This window comes from Ammospiza nelsoni, chromosome 2 (genome assembly GCF_027579445.1).
Source record: "Ammospiza nelsoni isolate bAmmNel1 chromosome 2, bAmmNel1.pri, whole genome shotgun sequence".
NCBI classification, from domain to species: domain Eukaryota; kingdom Metazoa; phylum Chordata; class Aves; order Passeriformes; family Passerellidae; genus Ammospiza; species Ammospiza nelsoni.
This window is the reverse complement of record NC_080634.1, coordinates 17,132,497-17,153,834: the sequence shown is the minus strand read 5'-3', so window position 1 is coordinate 17,153,834 and position 21,338 is coordinate 17,132,497. Positions and strand designations below refer to the sequence as shown.

The 21,338-nt window shown below is 40.5% G+C and overlaps 1 protein-coding gene across 1 annotated transcript in view; it reads left to right on the top strand.

The window, feature by feature from the left end:
• The first annotated feature begins 1,258 nt into the window (after nt 1-1,258).
• Nucleotides 1,259-21,338, top strand: part of IMPG2 (interphotoreceptor matrix proteoglycan 2) — a 53,131-nt gene continuing 33,051 nt past the window's right edge. The window contains exons 1-3 of the mRNA XM_059466687.1: nt 1,259-1,338; nt 2,676-2,929; nt 14,238-14,404. Of these exons, the coding sequence (XP_059322670.1) occupies nt 1,259-1,338; nt 2,676-2,929; nt 14,238-14,404 (501 nt within the window). The remainder of the gene's footprint in view (nt 1,339-2,675; nt 2,930-14,237; nt 14,405-21,338) is intronic.

The following is a 21,338-nucleotide window of genomic DNA, read 5'->3' as shown; positions in this document are numbered from 1 at the left end:
GCTAGAGTCTGTTAGATGTCAGAGACAGAGCCTAAAAACAAAGGTAATTTTATTTGACTCCTGTGAGTGTTATATGTGTAATACTGCTGATAATTCCTGATATGTGAATTGCTGGCAGTTCAGTAGAGCAGCTAGAAGAGAGAAGTGAGTGTTGTACTGCCTAAGGAGCTCTGTGTAAAAGCTTTGCAGGCAGACACCTGGGAATCCAGCTTTGAAATACTTATACAAAACCACTACCAAAAATAGTCACTATAGCCAAACCTGGAGTTTGTTCAGAGTGATCTGAACACAGTAACTAGGAACTCCTGAGTAACACCATGCAGAAGACAGCCCTGAAGGAGATTTCCTGGGGGTCTGAATGCAGTCTGCCATTGCAGGGCAGCTTCCATACACGTTTCTACAGTGAGCTGACCCTGGACGGGAACTGAGAGTGCTGCTGCTTTCCTGTGCTCTGTCCTTTCTGTGGTTTCCTTTGCTGATCAGCTATCTGTAATCACTTCTTGCTGCTGCTCATGTCAGGTAATACCTGAACAGAAATGAAAGAGTCATGACTTGCCCTGGCTTTATGTTTGGAGGAAGCCCTGCTTTTGGGGTGCAGGGGATAGTGGTGGAACAGCACAAGACTTTCTCCTTCAGCACAGACTCGACAGCAGCCCTGTAACCAGAGGAAACAGTCCCACAGAGAGGTAGCTCAGTGTTTACATATACAATGGTGCTTAACCAGTCATGTATTTATATATGTGTCTATATTTGTACAAGCAGAAGACAAAACACATGAGACTTTCTACTGGAGATTAGTGTGCTCCCCATGATGTTTTGTGGCCAGCAGGATTTTAAAAAAGAGCAGAAATTGAAAGGCCAATGAAAAAGCGTGGTTAATTAAATGTGAAAGGTGCTGTCCTTGTTTGGACTGTCTGTTAATGGTATGACAAGCCCTGGTAAAGAGCTTAGCTGGCCAGATTAAAATTAAAAAATTGTGTCAGTCCATCTGCTAGCTCCAAGGAGTCTACTTCAATCACCTTTTCTTGTTTCTTCACTAAAGCAGAAAAGTGTCTTTGAAAAGAGCAGAACCAGGATGTATTGGTTGACTTTTTTTACCTAATGCTTTCTCCAAAGATAACGATATGTGACATCAAGACGTTTTCAAGAAGTGCAATGCTCTTGGTTGGGTCAAGGCTACGGTAAAGACAACAGCTCTTTTGCTAAAAGGAATTGGGATTATTTTGCTTTTATTTTTTTTTTAATTACACAAATAAGTATGTTTGGCTTCATGTGGAAAATCTTTCTTTGCCTTCCGGGAATGATTAACACAGGTTTTCAAACAGTTGCAGGTAATGCAGACATCTTTCTTATGTTCTTGTTTACAAAATTAGCTATGGCAGTGGATAGAATTAGAAATACTTGTCTGATTTAATTGTAACAAAGGGGGCTAATACAGAGAAATGTTTGGTCAAATCTGTGCTGTGATAGCAGTGTAAATATGGAATACTTAGACTGATTTCCAGGTGGTATAACTGCACATTTGTCTTGCCTTGAGCGTAGAATTAGCTATCAGAGGCAATTTTTTTCAACTTTGAGATGTTAAATGCTGGTAATTTTTTCACTTTTCCTTTTCCTTTATTAATTTTGTGTTAAATCTTAAAAAGTAGGTTTAATTTTCTACATATGGGCACTGAACACGTGTCAGTTTGTGTAAAGATTGGTGGTTTGCCTTAGAGACCTTTTTTGATGTTCTGCCTCTGCTCTACCATCTGGTGATCTTCTGCAACAGAGGGGATTATTAATACACCATAAAAATAACCATGCCTTTCATCTTTCAGTCATAAAAGTCAAAGGTCTACTGACTATGAAGCTGCAGAATAAACCCATAATCTATTGGATGACAAATGCCATAGAGTTATTATTATTCTTTCTCTAATAAATGATTGGTTGTGATTGTTTTTCAGGCATGTTTTCCAGGAAAAAAATGAAAGAACTTGAGTTAAATAATTTCATATCAATTGACTTTAAAGGATGGAAAATTAGACTGTCAGACTAAATCTCAATATACATGTTCTTACCTCAGCTGTTTCCTCATGTTTCCTCTGGAATGATGTGGAACATCTAATGTAAGAGGGAATTAAAAACAAAACACACATGCACACAAAAAAAACCCCTAAAACAAAAAAAAAAAAGACCACCAAAAAAACCCCAACATGAAGCTCATGAGGCCTTTTATTCCTCTTTTTCACCCCCTTCTGTAATAGAGTGGAGACCTGTCTCTGCTGATGAAGTTTAAGTGTCAATTCAAGCAGCCTTCTTTTTGCAAGGTAGACAAATCTGTTATGGAAAGAAAGTAGGGAGTAGGATTATTTCTCAATTGTTTCTTTTAATTCTGAAAAGCCCTGAAAGCTTCCAAATAGGTGTTTGTTCACAAATATAGTTCCATTGCCTTAAGCCTAATGGCAGACGGAAAGTTAAACGCAAGGCATTAGAATTCAAAGGGCTAGAGACTTATGCTATTTTACCATTTGATGGGATATTGTAAAGAGCTTAAGGTTCTTTATAACATCACAGTCAGGGACAGGTTCTGTTAACAGGAAAAAGCACAGCAATCTCCTTCAGAGACACAGAAGTGGCATGAAGATAGGGATGGTTGCATCATTATCTCATCTGAGAAATTTGTGCGATTTTAATTTCACAGCTGCAGGAGGAGGACAGGCTAAAGATGTTTCACCAGCCCCTCAGCTCAGTGACTGGCAGTTGGCAAAGCCCTCTCTGCCTCCTGGCTTGGAAAAGCCTCATGGCATCATGGATGCTGAGCAGTTCCACAGGCACGTGCAGCTACGGAGGAAGCGATCCATTCTCTTTCCCAGCGGAGTTAAGATCTGCCCTGATGAATCTGTTGAGCAGGCTATTGCCAACCATCTCAAGTATTTCAGGCTCAGAGGTAAGTACATCTCATGGGTAATTGATAAAGAACATTCACTTATTAAACAATATCTCAAACTTTTAAACATAATACATACCAGGCCATAAGAAATACATTATTACTGGCAAAACTTTTCTGTGATAATCTTGCTTATGAGAGCTGTTCTGGGCTAAAACCCCACCACTATCTGTCTACACTCAAATATCATAAGAACTCTTGCTCCCTGAAACTGCATTGTTTACTAAAATAATCCTTTCTCAGAACAGTTTAAATGCTAAGAAAAATAAGTGCTACATACAGAATAGCCAAAATGACAGAGTTTGTTTGGTTTATTTAGTGTTCTTAAAGTGCCAGCAGAAGTCTTTGAGGGGCTAATCTGAAAAGTTGTCTTAGACACTGGCACTTCAGCCATGTGACTTTTGACTATGGCTGGTTGTACAGAGTGTGCAATCTCTGTGTGTCAGGCTGTACTATAATGGACAAGCAACCTTTCTTTTAAGATATGGAAGTTGGTGTGGCACAGCTTTCTCTGCAGAGCTTGCCATATTCCCGCAAATATCTTCTTTCACTTGATGAAATATTACAGTAACCTGATGTGTTTCGAACCCTTCTGTGTGACTGCATTGGAATGGGGATCACTGTCATGCAGCACTTTCTGCTCTTTGTGTCATAGCATACAAACAATTTGTAGTTATCTTAATGTGTCTGTACAAAACTGGCAAAATGACAGAGCTGCTGTCAGAGTAGAAGGAAGGGTGTTCAGAGTCATGTTTGATGAGATTTGATTGCCTATAGAGAAACTCTCAGTGGTGAGAGTTTATTTACTTAGACAAGTGAAGAACACTGACAACCATGAGTTGCTTAGTGAGTGCATAAAAATAAGCATAAGTAATGTATTTGGAGAACAAGGTGGAATTATATGGGGTTTTACAGCCTCATTCAAATACAAATTGTGCCCAGCTTGCAAGGGATGTTGACACTGATGATGCTGATGGTTTGACAGGCTTTGCCAGTTTCTTATTTCCACCCAGGAGGACTCAACCATTCTTTGTTTGTTCCAAGTGATCCATACATACCGTAGGCTTTAACTGCAGTCATTCTCAGTTATCCGTGGTAGGGGTACATTAGGGCAATACCAACTAAGCAAAGGTGTGAGTGATAATAAAGAAGAAAGAAATCTGTAAATTAGGTTGCAAAAGTATATTTAGGTCTTAATAATCCTAGGCTGAACCAAAAATCCACCTAGTCCATCTGTTTCCTTACTGGATTTAACAGCTTTCACTATCCACAAGGTTTTCTTGAGCAGAGAGGCTGTGATTACCATTAGTGCTTGTGCTTTTAAGTTAAAATTTTTCAAAAAAGATCTCTGAAAATGATAGAGGTGACTAATGAGCAGCAAGTCACACAAGGTCTGGTTCAAGCAACTTATCATTTTCATTCTGTCAGCAGCAGCTGCTGCTCCAGGAGTGTTGGGTGGTGTCTAATGATGTCCTGAGAAGGCACCTGAGGTCATGAGAGTTCTTGTGCTGTGTATTGGGTTTGTGTGGCAAAACTTTGGTAGCAGGGGGCTACAAGGGTGGCTTCTCTGAGAAGCTGCCAGAAGCTTCTCCTATACCAACAGAGCCAAGGACAACCGGCTCTGCTGGTCAAGGCCAATCCCATCAGCAAAAGTGGTTTCACCTCTGGGGTAAAATATTTGAGAAGGAAAAAGTTGCCCAGCAGCAATTGCAGTTGAAAGAGAAGAGTGAAGATAAAAGAGAGAAACAGCTTTGCAGACACCAAAGTGAGTGAAGGAGGAGGAGGAGGTGCTGCAGATGCCAGAGCAGGGGCTCCCCTGCAGCCTGTGGTGCAGATCATGGTGGTCAATGGAACTGCAGAGATCCACCTGCAGCCCATGCAGGACCCCGTGCCAGGGTAGGGGGATGCCCATAGGAGGCTGGGACCCCGTGGGAAGCCCACACTGGAGCAGGCATTTGGCAGGAGCTGTGGCTCCACAGAGAGAGGAGCCCACACTGAGAGAGGAGCAGGTTTGCTGGCAGGACTTGTGACCCCATGGGAATCTGTTCCTGAAGGACTTGGTCCCCATGGGAGGAACCCACGCTGGAGCAGCCTGTGAAGAACTGCAGCCCATGGAAAAGACTGATATTGGAGAAGTTAGGAAAGAACTGTTTCCTATGGGAGAGGCCTCACACCAGAGCAGAGAAAGAGTGTGAGGAGTCCTCCCCCTGAGGGAGAAGTAGTGGCAGAGACTGCAGTGATGAACTGACCACAATCCCACTCCCCCATTCCCCTGCACCACTGTAGGTGAGGAGTTAGAGAAAATCAGGAGTGAAGTTAAGCCTGAGAAGAAGGGAGGAGTGAGGGGAAGGTGTTTCATGATTTGGTTTCATTTTTCCATGTCCTGCTCAGATTTGATTGGTAACAAATTCAAGGAATATCCCCAAGCTGAGCCTGTCTTGACAGAATGTGGTGAGTGATCTCTCACTGTCCTTATCTCAACCCATGAGCCTTTTGTTACATTTTCTCTCCTTTGTCCAGCTGAAGAGTGGAGTGATGAAGCAGGTTTGATGATGTCTGAATTCAGTGTTACTGAATTATGTGCAAAGTTTTTAGTAGCCGTCCAGATAGCCACAGTCCACTGTCAACAAAATAATCCTAGGAAAAAGTATAGTCACTGTTTAACACTCAGAGACTAGCTACTCTGGGTCACTAGGAAATCAACTGACCCCAGAAGGAAAGAAATATAAACATACAGAGAATGTGCTGATTTTTCAATCTCAGTGTGTATTGCTAGAATTTTTTTTTTATTCTGTATATGTTGAAGTAAGAAAAGACTTCAATATCAATATATACTTTCTCTGGAAAGGATGGTTCTAATCCAGTCTATTCTTCCCTTGGTTTTGCTGTACTGCCAGCAGTACCATGCCACTACATTGGAAGGAAAGGCAGATTGAATTGTGATGTAAGAGCTTGAAAATAAGAAAAGGTTTGCATGTGCTGATTGTCTGTTCTATCTGTGTCTACCTTAGAAGGAAACAGGTGGGAATATAATTATCTGTCTGTAGCTCCTATAGCTTTACTTACTTTTGCTAGCTGGAAAAAGCCTTTCTAAGTATCAGAGACTGACAGAAGAACATTCCTGTCATGGGCTTTAAGGAAGTGCTTCTGTCCTATTGCTGTAAGCTTAACAGCGGTTTTTTTTTTGCCTTTTTTTTTTTTCTGCCTACAACATCTGGATTTTTTGAGCCTTAAAAAGCTATGAGATGAAGAATATGATAAATACATAATAAACCATTAAAAAATATCAAAGTCCAACAAAATACAGGGATCCAGAGAAAAACCAGTATTTTCTAAACCAGCAGTATCACACTTCAATATATGAAAGTCTAATTAATGATATGATTATTGGTGGTCATTTTATTACTGTGGTATTCACAGGAAGCAGCTTGGAATGGGGTGGGTTGTATTTGTTTTTCTACACTTGCAATCTACAAGACAAATTTCTGAAGTGCTGCTTTATTTCTACAGTCACAACAGAGTTTTGCAGTAGCAGATGATGCTATTTTCACTCTTTTGAGACGAATCCTGGATTATGATTGTCTCTGTACTGCCCTGTCTGTGTATCTCGTGTAGCTATGTAAGGAGGTTGCTGCCATTGGCTCTTTGTATTTCATTTTTTGGAATGTGGGAGTGGAAATCAGTCATAAATTTTTTACAGACTGGGTACTGTAGGGTCTTAGAGTGTTTTTGAGTGGTGTCCTTTTAAATGGTGTAACGATGTGGCTGCTGATGGAAGAGTCATGTAAATGTAATGGTGGTTGTTTCATTGCTAGACTGTTGGGACAAACACAAAGTGTGTCCAATGGCAGCTGGAGATTCTGCAAAAAAAAATGTTGTGGAAATCTAATAGTGTGATTTCGGACAGTGAATGGGCTGTACATGTTAGTGTCTGGTATGATGTTCCTTATTGCTGACAGGGAAATGGTAGCCTGAGCAATAGATAAATAAAATTTATTATGGAAAAAACGGGAACACCCACTCAGACCAAGTCTTTTGTGACCAGTTACCTTACATGCACAATTCAGTGAATTTGTCCATTTTCTGTTGGGTAAGTTGCTGGTAGAGGATTGTAGTAGTTGAATTAGCATGTAAAACAGAAACAATGTGAGGATTACAAGATGGGTAAGCAGGACAAGCCATGCTATCCCATGCCTCTTAATTGGGCTGCTGGATTTTATCACCACGGCTCAGGGTAATATGCTTCTTTGCCACCTCTGAGATGTAATTACTCTGGTGGCTACCTTCCTAAATTCTCTTTACAATTTTACCCTACTGTGAACTTCTGTCTTAAACTATCAGTGTATGTTGTGAGTACTTTTTACTTTTTTTTTTTATTTTCTTTGTGGGCACTGACCTTTTCACACGAGTAGATCAGCTAGTCTCTCTGCCAGAGCTGTTCTTGTCATCCAGAGCTTCAGATAAGCCAAACATCTAAGGATAGCTTTTAAAGACTATTTCCTTTTAAAGGAAATAGATGATATTGCAGTGAGCTGTAGCTGATGAGACACATGGACATTTTTGAACTTTGGAAAGAATTCCTGTTTCTAGGGAATTAAATTCTATGCATGAATGTGATCCCTAGATTGGGCATAGCACTATGCCTGCTCAGTTCCCCCTTTCTTTGGTCCCTTAAAATCTGTGTGCTGAAGTATTAGAAATAATGGTGTTATTTTCTGCACATGAACATCATCAAGAGTAAACTTTCAAATGAACATAGTTAAGAGTAAAGTTTCAATTTGACACTGAAGTCATAATGTTACAAGTTATTCAGATCTTCCTAATGATGATGAAAGCAAAGAGCCAAAAGTCATGAAAAGTACCTGGCAAAAAAACAGGTACTGGTTTAAATAAAGAATCTGTCTGAGAGCCTTTTTTCCCTGTTTCTCCTGCATCCCTGGCACATATTACATACTCAGTACCTCATACTCAGCAATGAGTTTCTGAAGTTTATTTGTAAAAGGTCCATCTCCTCTACATTTGAATTTTTAGATACTGGCACATGCTTCTAAGAAACTTGCTTTTTCCCATCAAGGACACTCCTTAGTTTTTACTGAATTATTGTTGGTGAGAATAATTTAGTGCTAGAGTTTAGTATGTGAGTGTTCAAATCTAAAATCTTTGATGTGAATTAACTAATTTGCATTCAAATCTTTTCTCAATTTAAACATCCCTTGTTTGTTTTGTATATTGTTTAAGGGTTGCAGGCCTTGTGTACCAGGCCATACACAGCAGCATTCCAGCAATAGATGAGTGATTTCTCTGCATGTGTGTATTAATTTGTTTAACAAATACTAACAAAGCCTTTGCAGCAATGACCTCTTAGGAGGTGTCTGTCCCTGTGACTGCATTCTTCATCAAACCCCTCTGCAATTAAACTGTTCAGTTGTGCAGAAATTGTTAGAGAGGATGGGGAGTTGGTCTCACTTTGCCTCAAAATAGAATATTTAGCCTGATTCAGTGCTCCTAGCTACCACAGACGATTCAACTCTTAAGAAGCACTAATGAGATTTAATTGGGATTAAGCTCCAGCACTGCCCACATACACAAATGGCCAGAAAGCCACCCTACCCCCTACAGGGTGCTCGGTGCTGTCATGTGGTGCCCCCTCTGTTAACCTCAGAAATCCCTGAGCACAGACTGAGTGTAAGAGGCTAATTCTCTCTCCTTGAGAGATAAATGCATCCCCAGTGGTGCAGCCTGAGCCACAAGGATGCAGTATCCTACCAAGACTGGAGAATTTCAGAGCAAGAGAAAGGTCATCTAATCACATCATAGATCTTAGCTGGAGGTTTTGAAAACAGTAACTATGCCTTTAGGAAAGGAAGCTTCAAATAAACTGTTTTTCACTCATTTCTGTAGATTAGTGGGACTGAAAAGAGCTTATGTCAGCCTATGAGGAAATTTTTGGGTTGAAACAAAATTATCTTAAGGTTTTCAGGATATTTGCTATTAGTTTTGAGTATTACTTCAGCATAGACACTGTATTTGATGTAGATAAACTCCCAGGGGCTGGGCTTTTCTGCTTTTGAAGCAGATATGCTGGTAGACAGTTCCATTGGAATTGTCTTATTACATGTCTGGCCTTCTGAAGCATCCTTTGAAACCCAGCATGGCCTTTAAAGGTTAAGACATTGCTTACTTCAAGGGCCTGTGACACTTGGGTCAGTAGAACCTTGAACAAGGGCATGGACCAAAATTGTCCATCTTTTAATTTTTTTCCTAGCCCTTCTTTCACATTGAGGATGATTATCTCAGTGATGAGTTAAGTGACTTCTAACTTGTGAGGTTTTTTAGGATAAAGTACATGGAAAATGTAGTATATCCATGCAAGATGTATTTTGGAGACAAACTGCAACCAAGCTGTGTGATTTGCATTCTTGGTTTGAATTCTGGTTTATTGTGTCAGTCAGTTACATGACTTCAGCACAACTGTTCCTTTTCCTGTAGTCAGCTGGACCTGCTCACAGCCCTTGTAGCAGGGAGCTTCTCTTTTCATAAGCCTTCATTCTTTTTATAACATTTGAATTCTTTGGAGGAAAATTGTGAGGTAGTTGAGAGGTCAACTGACTTAAAAATACAAGTTATTTATTACTGCAGCCATGGAATGAAGGAAACAATTTTCCAGGGCAGCTTACCTTCCCACTCACATGTAGCTTCAAGACTCTTAGCTCACTGCCTTAAAAGATTGATCTCGATGTTATGATGCTTTTAATCAGTATTGTTTGCTGGGGATTAGAGGCCTCACCACAAATCCTGTCTCCTCCAGGGCCTGGTGTGGCTAATGCTGTCCCACATATCTGTGCCCCTGTAGCAGCCCAGTGAAAGTCTGGAGTGAGATCCAGGCATGAAGAGCAGCTCTTCGCACATGGCCCGAGGGCTGAGCTGCCCTTCAGGCCGCAGTGGCAGGGCTGCTGGGTTGTTGGAATTCAGGACATCCCTCTGGCTGTCCTGGATTGACAAGACCCCTGCCAGGGGGCTCAGAGACCCTGGCACAGAGCCCAAGAGCCCTGTGCCTTTGATCTCGACCCATGGAGCAAATTACCAACCTTATATGAGGTTCTGCAAGCCACGACAGTTTAAGTAAAATGATAGTGAATTTACCACGAGGTGAAAAATAGATTTTTAGAGTGTTTTGAATGGGGGTTCAGGGAGCAAGATGGAGGAATCTGGGCATGTCCAGCCTTTCTCCTTCTTCTTCTTGGCCTCTATCTTCTGCTGTGATGGTGGCACTTTTGGATTGGTTTAGAGTAGAAGCTCACTGTCTAACATAGGTGACAGGTATTGGGAAGTAATTGTAAATAGTGTACATGTAGTTGGTTTTAGTATAAAAAGATAACACGACCCTGGGGGCGGGCAGAGTGCCTCTGGCTGTCCTGCTGAGCAGGCCTTGACAGGCCAAGAGAAAGAATTTTATAGATAAGAAACAATAAACAACTGAGACCGAGAAATTAAGAGCTCTGACTCCTCCTTCGATCGCTGGGCTGGGAAAAGAGACTTTCTAATGTATCTTGGAGTCACTCTGACCAGCTAGAGACCCTGAGACTGGGTCTGCTCAGCAGTTCTTCCTCATGCTAGCAGGACTGCCTGCTTTGTTGTTTTTTGAGAATTTTGTAGCTAGTCTTTGAAAACTAAATCCTGGAAAGATCACAATGCAAAACCTGCCCGGTAGTTTCAATTGTAACACTGAATAATTGGGCTTATGGCAATTTATTATAACCTCTCATGCAGCAATTTTTCCCCCCATTCTTTATCTCCTTTAAAATCTTTATATTTAAAACCGAGAGTAGCATTTCTAGTTGAAAAACTCTGTGGTCAACTTTTTGGTCTCTCTGCCTCTCATTTTGTTATATTTTCTGTTTAGGTGAGAAGGAGTTGCTATTTTAAATCTAAGTCAAAATTTGTTTCATTTATTCTCAGCATATCTAGGTAATGTATTTGACACAGACACTGGCAAGTTTCTGGAAAGACAGAAAGGAAAGACAATGAATTATTTTAAATAGTAAGTTATAGATATTACCTGAAGCTTCCAGTCAAGTCCTGTTTTACTTTGGTTTTGTGCCTCCAACTTTTGTCTACAGTCTCAGAATGCTTATAATCTAGTTAATGAAAAACACATTTTTTCTTTATGGGAGTTCTCCAGAATTTGAGCAACTTCGAAAAACTTCTCTCACCTACAGATAGCTGAAAACCCATCACAGAGTGGGCTCCACCTTCAAATTAGAAGAAGGTCAATCATCACACTTTTTAGCCAACTTAAATGCACTGAGAGGGTGGTGTCTTTTCATCTTTTCAGCTCCTTGGGTGGCCATGTCAAGTCAAGATGAGAATTGGCTCCCTTTTTGACATTCCTGAAGGAGAGGTGGAAGATAGCATTGTGCTTGTCTCTTTCTTTACATGAGTGTGATTTGAACCACACTGAATAAATTCTGTTGTTCTCTCTTTGTGTGTGAAATTGCAACTCTCTTCTAACTGTAAAACAATGAAGATATTTATGAGAAAGACTGAAACAAAACTGTTCTCTCTCTTTCTTAGCCAGTCCATTAATTTACTCTTGAGCACCCTATAGGTAAGGACATCTGAGGATGGTTCTTGTGTTGAGCCCTGGATTGGTTATCCTGCAAAGCAATCCCCTGCTTTACAAACTGGCCAGCTGGAATAAACCAGACAGGGATAAGATGGACTGTGTGTCCAAGGTGGTGCAGGGGGACTGTGTTGGCAAGCAGCTCACCCAGGCTGAGGGTGGGTTTCCTGGACACAGCTGACAGAAGTGTTCAAATAGCAGTTGTGGTAGATGTTTGATTGGAGGTTTTAATCCCTGCCTGTGTGTCAGAGCTAACACACTCTGACTGTGTGGATGGAAGAGAATACAGAAGGAATTTGCACTGTGTTGTCCAACTTGTTGCTCACCTCCGTGGAAGCAGCTAGATAGGAGGGGCTAGAGAGGACAAAATGTGACTCCTCATCCCCATCTCATTTCCTCCTTTTGCAGAATACATGCCTGTGTTGACAGCTTAGGTCTAATTAATGGGCTTGGAGCCCACAGATGGCACAAAGCCTTTGCTACTGGAATTCAGTGGGGTGTCTAATTCCAAATGAAAGGACACTCAGAAAATCCTTAATCTATTGGGAGCCGATTGGAACAACTGTTTATATGGGAGCAGCTTGTATTCAGGCAAGACACTGTCTCATCACATTTATTTTAAACTTGTTTAAGAGCATTAAGGAAAATTATCTTCAATTACTTGCAACTGAAAAGCCAGTCCTTTGCCTGTTGGTATTTGAAAACTCTAGGATTAGACACTGTCCCTGCAATGTATTTACAAGCTGTTGCTGTGGCTTCAGTGGTTGCTGAGTGTGTTGAGGATTTACCCCAGCCACAGGGAATAATCTCATTGCAGGATTTTTGCTCCACAGTGTGGCACCTGGAGTGAAAGGTATGTAGGATACAAGTGCCACCAAAAGAAACCTGAGCATGTGATATTCCTTAGTGTAGGCTTCTGGATTTGAAATTAGACTTTAGTCTTTTCCTGGATGCCTAGCTCTTACAAGTGGGATGGTACAGAGAATATTACAGATGTTATTCTGCTTCAGGAAGCTTATTAGTACTCCAGTAGGAGCCAGAAATCCCAGAGCAGGATTATGGCTGCATTGCCTGAGGTTTGTGCAGAGGCCAGATGGAAATGTGGTCTCTGCCTCAAAGTGTGTGCAAGTGAAACTCGAGGGGGGAATGTGAGATGGTGCATGGATGTTTGTCAGTTTGGCTATTTGTTTCTGATTAATAGAGATGCATACACTGATTGGAAACATGGACAATACTTAATACTTATCTGTAAAACGCACTAATTTGGAAACTGCCTGGACGCTGAAGGGGTGCTAAAACAGTAATATACTACTGACAGTTAATAATGGAGAGTTTGGGGACTTTATTGTTCTCTGCTCATGCATACCACATGAGCTACAATGCTAATCTTCATGTCATAAACCTGGGAGCATGGCATGGAAATGAGAAATGTCTTTGTATCTGTAGAGTTCCACAACAGAAAATGGTCTCATCTGCTCTGATAAACTAAAATTCAGGGTGAAGAAAAGGACTTTTTCAGCATGGTTCTATCCAGTGTACCAGACTCGGCTCAGCTTTAAGGGCGGTGCTGCATAGGAAACAGTTCCTTTAGGTTGTTATTTGTAAAGCCTTTGCATTTAAGAAAAATGTCCATCTCTTGGTTGAATAAAAATATTTCCATATGTGATCTATGTGTTAAGTTTTACATATGCACATGTAAACAAATTTGGTATTTGGAAAACAAAGCATAGAGAAGAAATAACAGCAAGGTACTGGGTTTAGCAGCCCAGAGCTAACTTTAAAACTGATTGAAGAAAATGGCATTCTAGACATAGATTCAGTCTCTGGTAAGGGCTTGATTGTGATATCAGGACTTTCCCGGAATGCAAAGCATTTCTCTGCTGAACTGTATGTGTGAGTAATGAAATCAGATTAAGGCCAAAAAGCAGGTTTGTCTGCTACTCCACCAGTATGGCATTTGGTATGAATTATTTTGATTTTGAGCCTTTTAACGTTGTTCTTTTCCAGGACACAAGGAAAATCCTATAAGTCTTTCTCTCTTTGAGTTATCCTGGGTCACAGAGTTGTCCTTGCTTGAGCATCATGAGACCAACTGCTCTGACTGGCAAAAAGAGCCTGTGCAAGGTTGGGAGGTTAAAGTAGGCAGTGTAGTGTGTGATATCAGACCTTAATTCTCAGGCTGACTGCTCAGAGCTGTCCAGATCTTTCTCAGTGAACATGTATGTACAGTACAGTTAGGGCTTGACTTATTTAGTAGTATATTCTTTTGTCATCATCCTGCCTTGTTTTTTGAATTATGAATGCAGTTGTAATTTCTGAAATGTATTTTAAATTCTGTGTAAAGGTGAATCTGAAGGAATTGTTACTGACTGAGCTTACTAGACTTTGATCAGTGGCACCCTCTTTCTTACACCTTAAAATCTATCTCTACTTCCTATGAGGACATTTGCCATAGTATTTTGATTTTCTAGATTTTCTAAAAATTCAGTTCATTGATCAAATGGCAGTTTCATTCAGTGGAAATAATGTTGTTCAGGGAGAGAGGTAATATGAGTGTAGAAGATCCATCACATCTTCATTTCTGTCGCTTCAGTCCTTTCCCCAGTCCCGTGTAGATGTCAGGTTGCTGTTTTCTATGTGTTGGTGTACTGTTGTACTAACACCAGACCTTTCTTGTGCCTGTAGTGTGCCAGGAAACAGTCTGGGAGGTCTTCAAGACATTCTGGGACAGACTGCCGGAGCGGGAAGAATATAACACGTGGATGAGCCTGTGTGAGGAGGGCATGATGAGCATCTTTGAGATGGGCGCCAACTTCAGCCAGTCTGAGGAGCACCGGAGCCTGATCGTGAAGGTGGGTGCAGCAGCTGCCTGGCAGACTAGTCTGTGATAAGAGAGACCAAATGCTGTCACCTCTTTGCTCCACAAAGTGTCACAAATCTCCCTGTTCTCATGGGCAAGGGGACCGTGTCCCACTGCAATGTGCACCTTTGGCATTTGGCAGTGATGGACAGAGCCCTCAAACAGGCAGGAGTGGGTATTTCAGTTCTGGGATCTGTAGCTCTGAGATCAGTTCCAAAACAAAGTTGTGGGTGATCCAATGCAGAGAAAAGCAGCAATGATGAAGAGATGTCATTAATAGAGGTGTTCCTGACAAGTAGAAGGTGTTCAGACCCACAATGTGGGCCAGGCTGAGGTGCCTTTTCCCCTGGGGTGTGTAGCAGCCTCCCTGCTCTGAGCTGCACATTGAGGTGTCTTCAGTACAAATCGCACTTGAGAGCAGGAAATTCCAAGCTGTAGTTCTACCAAGCCCTATGGCACAGCTGCCTGTTGGATGTTCTACAGGTCTGTGATGTCTGTGCACTGCTGCCTGACTGAAATGAGTGTAGTTATAAAAAATGTAAAACCTGTGGTGTCCTATGAAGTTAATTGTGGCAATTTGCAGGCAGTCCCAACCTGGGAAGAGACGAGAATCTCGACTCCGTGTTTCAGAAGGCTGATTTATTATTTTATGATATATATTATATTAAAAGATAATGATATACTAAAACTATACTAAAATAATAGAAGAAAGGATTTCATCAAAAGGCTAGCAAGGAATAAAAAGGAATGATAATAAAATCTTGTGATTGACCAGAGAGTCCGAGACAGCTGGGTTGTGATTGGCCATTAATTAAAAACAACCACATGAGACCAATCACAGATCCACCTGTTGCATTCCACAGCAGCAGATAATAATTGTTTACATTTTGTTCCTGAGGCCTCTCGGATTCTCAGGAGAAAAATCCTGGCAATGAGATTTTTCAGAAAATATCATGGCTACAGGTAATAAATAACATTAGGTAATTTGCAATGGGAAACTGCAGGTTAAAATCAGTGTACAACAAGGGTAAAATGAGTCAATAAAAATGCAGACTATCTCAGTATGTTTTCTGTTGATTCAAGTTTATTTTAGCTTAAAGAAAATAAAAGAAATATTAAGTCAAATTAAAAAAAGCCTCTCTCAAATGAAATACAAAGATGTAATTTCAGGAGTTTGTGAATTTTAAAATAGAGTGCTTAACTTTGTATTCATTGAAGGTACAGTAGATATCTTAATTTCTCTGGATAAAAGGCTTCTTAAAATGTGTTTGCCACACTTAAAACCCTTTGCCATATATGTTTAAGATTACTTTTGCAAGCTAATGAATAGTTTTATGAAACTTGTAAGTCTTAAATGTGTAACCCCATAGAAACAGTAAGTTCTGTCAGTGTGGATGCACTGATTTTTTTTTTTTCCTTCCTGCTTTTTTATTGGACTTCTATGCTAGGAATGTTCACTAAGGAAGGTGAATATGGAAACTGTTGTGGATAATGGAGAGAAGGTTTTTTCCCTGAGCCTGCATGTTAGTCTTAGCAGATGCTAGCCAAAGTTTGCTTCTGTGAAGTCTGGTGGTGTTGCTGCCCTTAGAAATCTTTGCAAAAAGATAGAGAGAAATAAAATGAATGTGATTTTTTAATGCACACAGTGCATGTAACTGTTTTGTGTTCACAGTAAGATGATCTATAGTGGGAGTTTAAAAGAAATCAAAATTACTCTTGGAAAGAAGATGATGCGTCTAATTTCCCACTGCTGCTCTCCCCTTTTGGGTATGGCTCTGCAGCATTTAAGTGGAGTCAGATAAAGTTCTCTAGGTTTGATCTTTTCAGAAAGTTTATATTTATTTAGGTTTCCTTTCTCCTGTAGGTGAATATATTGCCTTCAGCAATACCATGTTCTGGAAAATATTCTGTTCATTCTTCTACTTTCTTTCAGCACAGGTGGTAAAGGGTGATGGCTTTTGGGCTGATTTGATAGCAGACTAGTCTGTGATAAGAGGGACCAAATGCTGTCACCTCTTTGCTCCACAAAATGTCACAAATCAGTCAGGTGACTTTTTTGGAATAAGAACCTGAACTCAATCTGACTTTGAACCAAAGGCTGAAGTCAAGAGCACCCTATGCCCCAATCAGTCACTGTCAAAAGATCCAATGGTACTTTTAAATGCATGGGTCAGAGAGTGCATTTAATTTCTAGCTCTAGTACTGACTCACCTTTCTCACAGATGCTTGTGCACAAAATTCTTGTCAGTGTGTGAAACCTTTTTAAAGCAGCTGTGAGCGTGTTAAGTCCAAACAGATGCAGTGGGTACATCTCTGCTTTTAAGAACATCCTCCTTCCTGCTAGCTGCTAACCCAGTCCAATGTGGTGGTAAGAGCTGGGGCACAGCCTGTGGGACCAAACACACTTTCTGAAACCCTGTGTCCAACCCCCTTGTTCTTTCCACTCTCACCTGCTAAGAAGACCAAGCTGTATGGTGAATTCTTTCCATTACTAGTGGGATGTTGTTTCCCTCACATTGCAGACTATTCATTCATTTGGTCATGATCTGCTATTTTTCCCCCCATTCCTTAGGTTTGATCTCTAAAGCACAGAGCCCTTGTCACCAAGGGGCTGCTGGCATTCACTGCACAGGACTCTCTTGTGGGCAGGTGTGGATGGGCCACACTCTTGCTTAAAAGGAAGGTTCTCTTCCACAGTGGTTTTTTTGTTTGACCATTACACTCCTCATTTAATGCCACTTGTTTCTAATCTTCCTCTGCTCTCCAATGTCTGCAAATCATCTGTGGTTAGTTTCAAGAGTTTAGTTGAGAGCCTGCAGCTGATGAAATTCTGCTTTTATGATGGGAAGGATGAAAGTTTGACAAGAAAGTTTAACAGATATGTATGCTTGGCAGAAAGATTTTTGAATGTAGAACCTGAGAAGGAATAGAGAGCAAAGGATAAACCCACGTCAAACAAGAAGATGTTTTTACCAAGCAGAAAGATTCCAGAAGCAAACAAGTCTGCTGATGCTGCAAGTAGAAAAAAGGTCTCAGAATTCTCCACTGCAAGATAACTGAAACACAACTTCTAGCTTAAACTGTAACATACTAACTTTAGTGATTGGAGAATAGTAACATGAATATGGTAATTATAGTAGTTATGATAGGTTATAGGTAAAAGTTAAAGCATAGATTGGCCCTTCTGTATTAAGATTCTCAGCAAAGAAAAGTATATAATGCAATGTAACCAAAACCAAAGGGTCTCCAGGCCTGCCTGCAGCTGGAGCTGGCAGCTGTGGGCACAGGCTCTGTCACCCACGATCCTGGACTGCTGTAATGTATTGGATACAATAAACTGCATTTTGGAGAGTGGCCTGGAGTCCTGCATCCCCCATTCAGGCTCTTAAACTTTTCTTTTTGTATACATTGGCTGTTATTGTCACAGCATTACTCTGCTGCCTATTTTGTATAGGCATATTGGCAGACTCTGGCAATATTATTTCAAAGTCTATTTCTTATTACTTTTTGGCAGATTGCAACATGAAATTCAAGTTTTAGAAATGCAGCATGTGCTGAATTTTTCCCCTCTTCTCTCAAAAGAAGTTCAGGGTATCTGAAAATTTGACAAATTAAATCTGTGGGGTTTGCATTTAATAATCAATAATTCAGAAAAAATTATTGCTTTCATGATACTTTTGTTGCAGTGTGGAAGGCCTGTTACCAGCAGTGTAATTAAATGCCATCTTATTAGCCTTCCTCCTTGGTTTTCTTTCTTATCCTTTCCTCTAATCCCCAGTAATCACTGTCACACTCCCACAGATGCTGAAATGTCTGCTCCATCCTAACTTAGTTCATATTGAGAAAAATTCTCTTTCTCTTCCTTTTAACATACTTTCTTGCTGGATATCAGTTGAAGCTTAGACCAGCTTGTCTCAGCTTTCATACTTTTTTTTGTCTTGGAGACATGAGGTTTGCCTTTGTGGGTTTCCCTGTAATATCTGTATATACATGCATGCTCTGTATGTGCTTATACAGAGTATATTCTGAGTTTCTTTAAGCAGATCACCTGCCAGGTTATCAGAATGAGCAGGTGGACATATTCATGGCAAGCATAAAAAAATATTTTAAATATCTTTTTTTCTCTTTTGAATTTTCATTTTAATTTGTGTGATCGTGTTAACTGACAGTACCTTGCAGGGAAAGAATACTATCTCAATTAATTTCATTGGATATTAAGTAGATTTACAAATTGTGAGATTGTTAACCCATCTTTTTTTTTTTCAATTCCTGACTGAAATTCAAATGGAGGAGGTAATTCAAATCCATAAGGTGGGGGTTTTCCAGTATAAATCTTCATGTAAACATTCCTATCTATAAATTAACTTGGCTTGTGTTCCTTACTGTGTAGCTGTATTCAGTTCATAGAATGTAACATCCATCCCATTCTACACTTTGAGACATATATGTTTGGAATTCCAGTACTGCCAAATTTGCCCTGACTCTGCCCTGTGATTGTGGCCATGTTCCCACTTGTGCTAGACAATTTTTGGAAAATCCAAGTGAGGAGAAATGTAAGCAAAAGTAAATATTGGTTTCCCAAGAACCATGGATGGCTTGCTATGAGATTGAAACACTGCTGCCAAAGCAGCACAACCTGTGCTGCTCATAGGAGAATTTACAGCTGGCATACAGGACTCCTTCCCAAATCCATAGCAAAAAGCAGCTTAAAGCCTGATCCTGCAGGGCTTTCAGTGTAAAGTTTTGTGTGCAATCTGCATTTCCAATGTGGGCATGAAAATCACATCATAATTTCAATTTCCTCAGATTTCAATCAAATTTCAGAAAATAAAGTTTTGAGGAGCTGCTGTTCCTTACAGGTCTGATAACAACCTACAATGAAAAGAGATGTTGAGAAAAGCTGTTATGAGAAATGAAGCCTTAAAGGAACGCATGCAATTCAATCTGTTGAGCAGATTCTCAACCTGCTGAGGGCTCCTGTACAAGCCCACACCTTTAACAAAGTGTATCTGACAGTGTTGGGCAGATGGGATAACAGGAACTAGGTTATGAATCCTTCCCAAAGGAAGCAGGTCTGTGAGATTTTTTTGGTTGCTGGTGAGAGGGAAATATGTGCTCTGCCCACTCTGGTGGGTGTGAGAGGCAAGAGTTAAGCCGAGATTTAACGTGGAAAGGAGTTTGTAGCATGGCTTTCCCTGAGAATTTGCTAACCTACCAAAAGAGCAATTTGAAAAGTTCCTGGGACAAGACACAAACCCTTCAAGGTGTTGACTCAGCAGTACTTTTGTGTAGTATTGACTTTCCATGAGCAGCTCTATCTTCTTAACTGTGTTTGCACCATAAAGTGCTCAGTGGCAGATTAGGGTGAGAAGGGAGAAGGCAACCCTGCCTGAGGATGCCTGAATGGGTGGCATAACAAAACACCTCCTTAGCATGTTGAAATGGGTACTTAGCAATGTAAAATGAGTGATTTTGCCTCATTTTCTGAATTCTGAGAGCAGTATTCAAAGGTGGGATGGAGCATCCCAAAGATATGAATTATTTATAACCCCTTACTCCCTGTGCTGCTGTTTGAATACTTCACAGAGGCAGATTTTGTATTCCTCAGGTGCCTGTGGAAGATCTCTTCTGCTGTCTCTCCTCTTCCCCTGTTGTGTGACCTTCCTTGCTAACCATTGTCTTTCTCGGTTTAATTAAATGTTCTAACCACTCTTTCCAGATCTTTACATTGTTTTCTTTGCATAGAGCACCTCCTTTAGCTTCTTCTAAGTCTGGAAAAAAGCAAATCATATCTATTCTTTCACATTCCCCATCCCCTGCTATGCATGCAAAACAAAATTTCAGTTGCCCTCCTTTCAGCCAGTCTCGGATTTCCTTCACCCCTTTTCTTATCCATGCCCTTACTGTTCTCTTATTGACTTTCATTCTTGGCATTTCAAGTTTTAGCCTCCTCTAGTTTAAAAAGAAAACCCTTTGCCATATATATATAGCATTCATTTTAAGTTGCACATAGTTGAAACAATATCTGTTCCCCTAAGGTGTTCCTGCTATTTCTTCTTTAACTCACTGTAGGCAGTATTTGTACCTAACCTGTCAGGGATGTTCCTCAAAGCACTGCTCCCTATTCTGACCTTTCTCTATAGCTTCAGTTCTGGCCATTGTCCTCCATTTGCTTGAATCATCATCCCCAGGGCTGTGGCCTTGCCTTTGTGACAGCGTGGTGGGGAATCAGGACAGGCAGATAGAGAATCATTTCTTGGCATCACTTTTCTGTTGTAAATGAGATGTGTTGGTAGGTTAAATCAAATATGCTTTGTACAGTACTACACAGATGGAATGAACTAATATGGGATTATTCCAGATCTCCTTGACATTTCCTTTGCCTTTTTCTCCTGCCTAGGATTACCCTCAGGATATTTTGTCTTCTGTGCATAATGATGGTCTCAGAATCAGGCAAGAATGTCCTATATAATTGCTTTCCTGCAAGATCATGACTTGATAGAAGGTCATCTGGTTGGTACATGTGATTTGCTGCAGTGCTGTAGCCTGTATTTAATGTATTTGTATTAATTCATGGTAACTTTCCATTATGTAAAATAACTGTTGAGGAAGGCGAGCACCAGAGCTTCCAGCATCAGGAGAATTGGTATAATAATGTCAGGAAGGTCTCACTTCAAGAGAACTCACTTTGTACAAAGCATCTGCTAGAGAAAGCTTCAGTGAATAAAAGCTTCCCTTAAGCTTTGTTGTGGCTGCTGCTGTTATGGTGAACTATTCATAGATCACTTCAAGCGTTGAAAGGGTGAAGACATTAAATAATCTTTGCAGTCTGCGTGCAGCAGGTAAATTTCTAACTTCATCTTAATGAAGGAACCGAGTCAGAGAGGTGAGATGTTTTGGCAAATGCTATTCTGTCCTAAATGATT